Source organism: Lutjanus erythropterus, chromosome 16, assembly GCF_056507025.1.
Source record: "Lutjanus erythropterus isolate fLutEry1 chromosome 16, fLutEry1.hap2, whole genome shotgun sequence".
In the NCBI taxonomy this organism is placed as follows: domain Eukaryota; kingdom Metazoa; phylum Chordata; class Actinopteri; order Lutjaniformes; family Lutjanidae; genus Lutjanus; species Lutjanus erythropterus.
Genome location: NC_139332.1, coordinates 32,666,297 through 32,676,498, shown reverse-complemented (window position 1 = coordinate 32,676,498; position 10,202 = coordinate 32,666,297). Strand labels below are relative to the sequence as shown.

At 36.8% G+C, this 10,202-nt stretch overlaps 1 protein-coding gene across 1 annotated transcript; it reads left to right on the top strand.

Moving 5' to 3' along the window:
* The first annotated feature begins 3,362 nt into the window (after positions 1-3,362).
* On the top strand, positions 3,363-9,618 carry tapbp.1 (TAP binding protein (tapasin), tandem duplicate 1). The gene is made up of 8 exons (XM_084739238.1): positions 3,363-3,674; positions 5,089-5,277; positions 6,404-6,652; positions 6,751-7,110; positions 7,621-7,944; positions 8,142-8,243; positions 8,476-8,504; positions 8,643-9,618. The coding sequence occupies exons 1-8, from the start codon at positions 3,614-3,616 to the stop codon at positions 8,652-8,654; spliced, it is 1,326 nt and encodes a 441-aa protein (XP_084595364.1). The 5' UTR covers positions 3,363-3,613; the 3' UTR covers positions 8,655-9,618.
* Positions 9,619-10,202: the final 584 nt, after the last annotated feature.

Genomic DNA, 10,202 nt, shown 5'->3' with positions numbered 1-10,202 from the left:
GACTTTTCATTAGTTTGTAAATTTTCATTTCATATTTTGTTTGACACCAATATGATCCTGTCACATACTGACTTACACACTGTAGTAAATAATATAAATGAGAAATTGGTAAGAATCACAAGATAGTTTGAACGTAACAAGCTCTCATCAAATATTAAAAAGACAGATTTTATAATATTTGCAGGAAAGGACAGGAGATATGAAAATTATTATGTTAGAGTGTCAGTAGGGGGAAAATAAATTTCTCAAAGTTCTAACACTCATTTTTCAGGCATCTTCGTTGATGAGAATTTAAATTGGAAAAACCATACTGTGAAGGTATTGTGGATCAACAGCAAACTACAAAGTTTTGTAAATGTTTCTTGTTTATTAATTGTATATTATTCCATGATTTATCCTTATTTGATTTATTGCTTGGACAAATACTCCACCAATCTTCATAAACTTTATTTGCTGCAAAAACTATTTGTAAGACTGGAAACTGTTTCAGACTCTGCAGAAGCCTCAACTCATCTGTTCAGAAAACTGAACGTTCTTTCAGTTTATGACAAAAATATTCATCATCATGTGTGTTTATATATAGATAATTGTTTTTGCCTTTTTCTTTACCATCATCCTTTTGTAACTTTTTTAGATTTCAAGTTCACTCACCCAACACTCGACAGGTTGATCATCTTCACCTTCATTTTTACAAAATGAAACATTTTCAGTTCTCCCTCGGATATTGAGGTGGACAGATATGAAGTTATTATTATTGTTATTGTGTTTTAGTACTTATCAATTTTTAAAACCACAGCTATTCCTGGCTGATTAGAATTTTTGTAATTAAGACTTTATATTCAGTTTATTGTCAGAGAGGAGTAACAAAATCAGGAAATATATCAGATATCAGGAAATCACATTGAAGAAGCTGAAATCAGAGAATGTGGACATTTCTTATTTAGAAAAATAATCATTATCAATACTTACTGATAACTTGGGTGTAAAAATGTGCCATTATAGTCATCTTTGTTTGAAAATCAGTTTTTTTTTTATGGAAATGTTGGCTCTTTAAAGTTGTGTCCCATATTCTGGTCAACTCCGTCAGATTTTTACAGAAAATGATTTAATCAGGCATAAAAAGGTCTAGCTATACCCTAAAAACCCTGGTTTCACTTCCTGGTTTAAAAAAGGAGGGAATATTGCTAAAGCACTGGTGAGCTTTCTATTTTTCAAATTCATAAATTAAATAATATTGTTATCAGATGTACCTCATCCATAACATGTCGACTCCGTAGATCTTACAAATCAAAGACAAATGTGTATTTTGATTAGCATTAAGAGAATCTAAGCAATTTTAAAAAAATAATATGGCTACTCAGAACGACTATGCTGTGAAATTAAAAAAAAATAACATTTTGTCTACTCCACAAAATGTGAACTTAGTCAGAAAGTATATTTTTAATTTAATAAATTTAATCTTAAAAAAATGAATCACTAGGAGGTTGGTATGTTACAAGTTGTAATAGTCAAGTGTGTGATCTTTTAAGATAAGTTTTCTCAGCATAAGTGAGGAGTAAAAATCCCTCAAATGCAGTTTTGTTCCACTTGTCAAGAATGACCACAGGAGGTCGTATAAGTGATGTCATGACTTTCTCCCTCCAAAAGCTAACGTTAGCCACTGATGCTATGATGCAGGTGTTTTTGTACAGGGACAGGAATCATACAAGTAACGGCTCTCGCTCACTCTTTCACCTGATAAAAGATGATAAAAGGACCAGGAGTCGCTGGATAAAAGACTTCAGATAAGGTAACGTTACAAGGAAGAGTGATGTTGTTGGTGACATAGTTCACTGAGCGGCTTCACACCAAACTAAATGGTACTTTACTATCGTCACAACAAATGGTAACTTTCCTGACCTCTAAAATTATCTCTTAAATTAACAGTCATCATGTGTGTGATTGACTTCACCTCTCTATAACTCCCAAAGTGATGTGATGTGTGTGAACAATAGAATTACAATAGCTAACATTTCTGTATGTTTGTAAATACAGCAACAAGATCATTTACAGAAACACACAAGCTGCTTGTTTTCTATCTTCCAAACAAACTGTACATAACAAAATTACATATATATACATTTATATGTTCATATCATCACAACTTCAAAAGTAACTACTAACAAATCATTTTATCAATAAAATTATCACAACGCAGATGACTAATTTTTTGCTTTTTACATGATGGATATTCTAAAAATTTAAGTCACATTCCTCATTAATTTTCTAGTCAGAAGCAGCAAGTCACACTGAATATACCCAGAATGCAACTTGATTTAATCTATTTTTCCTCTCTGTCTGCCAGACACTGCAGCTCCTGTTTCTGATTTGATGCAGATCTGCAAGGTAAACCTGGTAAAATCTACAGCTATAGATGGAAAATCCAAACAGAACTGATGACAGCTGTGGTTTTATACAGTGTTAGAGCTCCTCCACTAGACAGAAACTGCACATCCCTCTGTGAAGTTTCTGGAAAATCACATGATGAGTCGATTAGCTTTCGTTTCTGCTGGCATGATTTGCAAATTTTCTGTGGCACACACACCGCTGCAGAAACAAAGAGCATACAGGCATAGTTACCACATCTTGTCACACTTGTTTTGTCACATTCCTCTGGTGTTGTACCTATTTTCTACAGAGGAATAATAAAAGATGCACATCAGAAAGCTTAAATTACCATATAAATCATAAAACATTCTGTGCAAACACTGCTCTCTGGATATGATTTATATTTAGTTTATAACAATGAATGAATGAGTGTGAAAAATAACTTTTTGGATGGAGTTATGGTTGCTCATCTTGTTAAGACGAAGATAAAAATGGTTGTATGTGGTTGTGTACTGGTTTGTGCAGTTCTGACCTCTTTTCTCACTAACTGGATTCTACTCCTGCAAGTTTGCAGCCTCACATGTTCTCTTGCTTCTCAGTAATCTCCCTAATAAATAAATTTATTAATAAATTAATAAATAAACATTAATGGTATCTGTCTATCTCCTTTGACACAGATGGTAAATATAAACAGGCATATTGAAAGTTTTGCATGATAAAAAAAAAAAGATTAAATAAAAGTTTAGTTTTTTGACATTGTTTATAATAAGGCTGAGCTGTCAGTGTTGTTATTTGTGTGACAGTAATCTCAGTTGCAGAACATTTATTGTAGATGAACAGTCCGAGGAAACAAAACAAGAGGACTCGTAAGTGAAGTGGAACACGTCCCGACAGAGTCTTTGTGGATTATTGCTTGTCAGATGGCGCCATCTATCTTTCAAACTAAAGAACTTCTCAGTGTTGAATTCAGTTGAAACTATTTCAATCCGCGTTTGATTTGAAATTCTGTTTGTTAGTTTATTATTTTCAGCCAGTATGTCCTTTTGGCGTCGCTCGAAGTTGTTTATTGTGGTTTTATTTTGAAATTATGACCGGAATTTGTATGTTTTTCTCTGGACTCGCTGTATGTGAAAGTGAAAGTAAAGTGATCCGGACCTGAAGGGGAAAACCAGCGGTCTAAAGTCAACTTTGTTCGACAGATAACAGCATATAGTCACACCTGGAAGCAGAGAAAGGATTTATAATCATGACAAACTTCTCTACAATCTACAAACTGAGCCTGGTCGCAGTCTTCTGCTTCATCCAAGGTAACATCGGGCAAATACCTGCCGTGTTTTTTTGTAAATGCCTGTCGATATTTTAGCTCTGCTGCGGTGCTGCTTCAGCCAAATATACGAAATGAAGTACTTGTATGCACATGCAGCATGTCTGTAGTCCACCGGATGCGTGTTTTATCGTGTAATGAAGTACATCAAACTGGAAAATGTTCCTCTACATATTGGTAATGGCTGCAACTTTTGATGATATTAGGCAGCTTAAGGCACTTTGCATATAGAGTATTCAATCAGAAAAGTCTGAATATAGAGAAACAGCCTTCTACTTGTAATATAACAGTGTGGGATCACAATGTGCAAACTATGTCGGATTGACTGTAAATTTCAGGCTACTAAATGTTAGAACATGTGATTCTTCGTCAAGCATGTAAAGCCGAATTCAAGATAAGGTCCTGTTAAGTAGTAAAATGTCAGGAGGAATTTCCTAATCTTCATATAGTTTCAACTTCAACATAGATTACCTTAATTTACGGTATTTTCTAAATGGAGTTTGGTGTACACTGAAGTGCTCATGGAGTAGCGCCCTCTCGTGCCCGAAACTGTTAAACCCAGTGGTGGTGAAAGCATCAACAGTAGAAACAACTGAAACTCAGTTAATTATAGTAATACAACCAACACAGCTAAATGCACATAATGTAGTGACACACAGAGACAGAAAAAATAAGGGAAAATGTATTCTGATGGATGGTATCCATTTTGTCAGAATTACTGTTAAAAGTCCAGAGAGTTGCATGAGAAAGTAGGAAAATAAACTGAAAGCAATACTCTAAAAGTGCAGAAACACTGACAGGAACAGTCAGCCACAACTCATGTGGTTCCCTCATGACAATCACAGTTTTAGTTTTGTTTCTAACTGTTAGAATTTAAGTCCTGTAAGGTGTTTCATAGCATGTTACACCCAATATTTATTATACTCTCTAATAATCCTCTCTATATTTTGTGTTTCCTATAATATGAACTGCTCTCATATGCCTTATTTAACATAAGTATATCAGATTAATTCTGCAATAGATTTTGGGCACACTTTGTAGCAAAATTACAAATTACTGGTTAATTATAAGGGAATATAGGAGTGCTGCTACTGCAGAATACAAGGATTTAGGATTTTATTTGAATCCCCATTAAATTATATCAGGCTACTTTTCCTGGGTCTACACAAAATAATAATAATTTTAAAAAAAACATTAAAACACTTAAGTCACTTACAGACAAAACAACCACAATGTTAAAATCAGAAAAGTTTATCTAACAACATTCTTTAACAACATATTAATATATATTCCCATAGATTATAATATCAGAATGTTGTGTAATTGTACTGTTATGCTCCTGTTTCATAATATTCTTTTACTTATTGTGAATTTATTGTTATGTCTGTTGTCTCCAGCCTGCAGCAGCAGCTGTCCAGTGTTGGAGTGCTGGTTTGTGCAGGAGAAAGTGGGTCGAGGAGGAGGTTTAACTGCAGCTACAAGCCAGGAAAAGTCCCTGCTTCACATCAGAACAGACGAACACAGCAGAGTAGAGTCCCAAAACTCTCCATCCGACATCAACCCTGACAGAATCTACTTTGTTACTGGTTAGTTTAAAGGAACAGGATGTGTAACTGCATCTTTATTTAGGTGTGTTGGAGAGTAACTGTGTGTTGTTTGTGTATGATTTTTGCATGCATGCGTGTAGGTCCATGTTCACTGCTGCTCATTGTGTGTAGATCCAGTAAATGTCACAAATTCGTGACAATTCAAGGTTCAGTTTTTATCGTCATTATACAATTCAGGACTACACAGTGAAATGCAGTTGTAGTTTCCTCCACACAACACAAACAGAGAAAATGTATAAACAAATATTCAAATTTTAAATTAGGACAGAATGAAAAATAACCCATAAATCAGATTTACAAAGAAGATATAAACAATAACATACATGCAGTGCCTCGCTGTAGAGATCCCTTGCAATCATTATAAAAACAAAGGTGAATGTTTATAATTATAATTTTTTATAATAATTTAGTTCCTCTACTGAGTTTCTCCACTGGAAATGACTTTATCTGAACTTCAGGCTCGTAGTGTTTTTTTCTGATAAGGGTTATCAGTTTCTTCCTTAAAGCTCTTCAAACCCTCAGAGTAAAGATCACTTTAGTTTGAAGAGAGGCTGAAGGATCATGAGAAGATGACGCACATTAAATAGGTACACAGATGCAGCAAGTGTGTTTTCTGTAGCCTAAAAATCTGATTGAATTACCAGATTGTTTCATTTAATTATTAGAATCGCTGAAAAAAGAGTCTGAGATGTGAGCAGTAATTCAGATGTCAAGATGCAGGTTGTGTATTCTCTGCACTCTCTTTATTTTTTTTCTGCATTTTTGGTAGAATTCGTTATTAAATTAAATAAAATTACCAGCTATTTTGATTATAAATTGACCACAAAGAACAAAAGTCAAAATTGTCTGATTTCAGCTTCTTATGTGTGAATATTTTCTGCTTTATTTCACCGGCATGACAGTAAATTAAATATCTTTGGGTTGTGGGCAAAGCAGGGCATTTGAGGACGTTACCTTGGGCTTTGGGAAACACTGATTGACTTTTTTTTTTTTTTTTTTTACCATTTTCTGACTTATTATAGACCAAACAACTAATTGATCAATAAAGAAAATAATCATTAGATTAGTCATTAATTCATTTAATTCCTGACTTCTGTTTCTTCAGACCCAGCCGGGACTCTCTGTCATCGCTGTCTGAACCCTCCCAGGGGCTCCATCAAGAAGCCCCAGTGTGAGATCAACCCCTTCCTGCCGCAGCCCTCCAGCCTCAAATGGGTAGCTTCACTCACAGACTCCAACTTGAGCCCCATATACCTGCAAGCTGATTGGTTTTCAACTTCCCATCGGGGACTCAACGATCAGCTGACCGTCTCCAGCATCATGGGTGCTCCTACAGGAACCAAAGAGTACAATGGTAGTGACACAGAAGACCAGTCGAGACGATGATCTTTATGAATCTTACCTCAGTCTGTGGTAGTTTGACTCTCTCCTCCTCGCTGTCTGTTTCCTCAGTGATCCTCAGTGTGACCAGTAAGACGGTCTCGGTGCAGTCCAGACTCGGGGAACCAGTGCTGCTGGACTGTGGCTTCTGGGCAGACCCCAGCTCGCCCCTGTCTGGGTCGGGTTTTGCCGTAGAGTGGCGCTACCAGTTCAGAGGCGACGGGCGATTGGTTCTGGCCTACGATGGCAAGACGGACCGCTTGGCTGACACACAAGAGGAAGGGGCCATGCTCGACTTTGACGCTTTGCACGCGAAGGGAAATGCATCACTGGTCCTGCAGGAAGCGAAAGTGCGTCACTCCGGGATGTACATTTGTACGGTGTATCTGCCGTATGTTATGGCTCAGGTCGCGGTGGAGCTTGAGATTGTAGGTGAGGAAAAATAATTACACTTTTTGCTTTGTAGAGATGTCTGCCTTTTATTTAATATAATGTAACTAGACTGCACTTAGCTTGTGGTGCTCAGAGCGCCAAAAATATATTTGAAAAACTCAGCTGCAGTGTCTCTTTATGGACATCGTAATCCAGACACTCAATATAATCCGCAGACCTTGTTGTGAGCTGTTTCATATAGGAAATTGAAAGAGAAAGTGTGCATCTACTCGTGGACGAGAGGTTTGGATGGGATGTAAACACTGATGCAATCCTCCTCAGCTGAGCTGTAACTTTAGCACCACTGAGTTAGGTAGCGTGGTGATACTGTTAGTGACTAGTAGTTTGGTAGCGATGGCATTTATGCTTTCTCACATACAGACATTACTATTTAATATCTATTGTCAAACTGCTCTGAAATAAATTATTCTGGGTGACAATTCAGAGCACTTCGGGAGATTTCATTAAGATGATTCATTTTCTCTTATTGTCTTTTCTCTTTCTACTCAGAACCTCCGTCCCTCTCCATCCACCCGTCCCCTCTGCCGCTCGCTGTCCCCGGCCAGACTGTGACCGTCCAGTGTGAGGCGTCCGGCTTCGCCCCCCTCTCCCTGGAGCTGAGCTGGGAGTTTAAAGGCGCCGATGGGAAGTCCAGGCCTCTGGGATCAGGCAGTGTAACGGGCCACAGGCAGGCCTGGGATGGAACCTACAGCCAGAGCACCCGGCTGGAGCTCGACACCGCGGCCCTGGACCTGGGCAGAGGAGGGGAGCTCACCTGCACGGCTGCTCATCTTGGAGGCACACGACGGGCCAGCGTTCCCCTCAATGTCATAGGTAATGTGGAAGAATATTATTCTGTCGTGACTTCCTCTTGATTTCAGTGGAGATACAGTTATTTTAACATTTTATGGCTCTAATGGAATATGAAACTCTTGTCAAACAAGCTTGACAACAAAGATGCTTGTCAAATATATGGGAATAAATAAAGACTTCAATTTAAATTAAGACTAGTCTGGCTTCTGTCTTCTCAGGGTTCAGTGCTCCGTCCATTGAGGACTCAATGGCAATGGTTGGTGTGGCGCTGGTTCTCTACGGTCTAATCAAGTTCGTCTCTTGGACCTTCACCAGCTCAGGTAGCAAATAATCCATAAAAAATGCCTTTTATACTGGCAGAAATGATAATAATATACTTTTTTGCAGCCATTCAATCATAGGTCTTGATACTATCCCACCATTTGGATGCAGTTAGATAAAAATTATGTGACAAAACGTAAACAGAGTTGAATAATCTAAAGAAGATACAGTAAGATATTTGAATTTCATTTGTGTATGACTTTTTTTTATCTTTTATTTCACTGTACACAGGCTCAGATGATGCTGGTAAACAAGACAAGGTAATGTTACTTTTTCAAACACTAATACAAAAAAATGTTTTTACATAAATGTGTGCTTCTCTGTTATAACCCTGGGCCTGCACCCGGGGTTGTTTGCACCTCTTTTCAATAATCGCTTTCCTTTTCTTCCACTCACAGAAAGACAAGTAAAGAAGAAAAAAGTCACCTGCTGTGGAAGTGTGATACTGAACCAGCAAACTTTTCTGTTTTGATATCTTGGATGGGGTTTCAGTCACTATCCTATTCATTCAGACAGCTATGTAATTTTTTCGAATGCTTGATAAAGAAGTTTTTTTTTTTTCACAGTTCCAGAGAGAGGCTTGCTTGGGATAATTCAATTCAATGTCAGTTGTTATTTCCACTGTTTTGCACAAATAGAAATAATACTTAGGAATAGATGTACTGTTGTGCTTGGGTAATCTTCCACTTTAAAGAGGTGTTATATTATATTGGCCATCCACTGTTAAATCTTGTTACAAACACTGGAAACGGGTCAGAAATGTTGAAATGATTTTGTTAAAATACCAACTTTAATTTAAGACATGATGCTCCCCCATGTTTATAAGACAAAAAAACTATTTTCTTTGAGGGAGCAGAGATGAGTCCTTGTGTGTGTTTAAGAAAGAGAAAAAACAGCTTTTGTAAATGTTCTGGGGCAGTAAAATTACTACAAGACTAAACAGTTCAAACCAACAGCAAACAACATTTTTTTGTAAATAGAGAGAGAATAATGTATGTATATTGTGATTTTTTGTTACATGTGTGCTTGTGCATCTCAGTAATACGCTCATCACATGTTTGTAGGGATGATGCCCTAACAGTCTGGGCTAACGTAAATTAAATTTACATAGAATTGTGAAGGAAATGGTACAAGCAGAGCACGTAAGTCAATTGACGGGGTCTCCTGTTTATAAAACCTAAGTGTTGTGCCACTTTGTTTAAAGAATACCTGAAAATGCTCACATGTACATTTATGATAGAATGATAAAAAATGTGACTTCTTTGATTGATGTATGTGGAAGTATGAGAGTGTAAACAATGTGATGTTATGTTTTTTTGCTGTTGAACCAGCAGGGATGACATGGTTCTCATTAATAAAACCTTTCAAAATGTCCATACTGCAAAGTTTGAGTGTCTAATAAAATATAAAGTTACCACACTGGTATAAACATTTAAGTAGTATCTGATTCTCAAAACAAGTAAAAGAAGTAAGGAAAAAGATTGTATTTTTCATGACCTGAAGGGTTGAAGGGTGTTTTGTTTCGGAGTGATTATACATAACTGAAAATATGTTCAAATCTGAACAGACAGACATAATATGAGTAATGAAATAATAAAAAACAACAACAAAAAAAAAACAAAAACAGAAGCGTTTAACGCCAGCCAGGCGCCAGTTACTGCTGTACCCTTTCTTGCCTTTTATTTTTTGATGTCATGTAGTTAATGCATGTCACTTAGAATCGGCGTTTGATACGATCGTTTATGTAATTTTAATTTTAGGTGTCTTTATAATCGCTGAATGATCGCAAGTAGATTTAAAAAAAAAATGAAACTCACCAAAAGTCCTGTCATGTATAGAAGGGAACCCGCGAAAGGTCTCACGAGAATGACCATTTCAACCCAAAACACAATTTCTCCTCTGTTCTAACTAAGTGTTTTTTGTCCCTAAACCTAATGACATAGTAAACACATCGCTAA

Bases quoted from the DNA above. Each gene is read 5' to 3' on its own strand.
- tapbp.1 (XM_084739238.1), top strand. From the start codon at position 3,614: ATGACAAACTTCTCTACAATCTACAAACTGAGCCTGGTCGCAGTCTTC. The intron at 3,675-5,088 runs GTAACATCGGGC...TGTTGTCTCCAG, and splicing joins AGTCTTCTGCTTCATCCAAG to CCTGCAGCAGCAGCTGTCCA. The intron at 6,653-6,750 runs GTAGTGACACAG...CTGTTTCCTCAG, and splicing joins AGGAACCAAAGAGTACAATG to TGATCCTCAGTGTGACCAGT.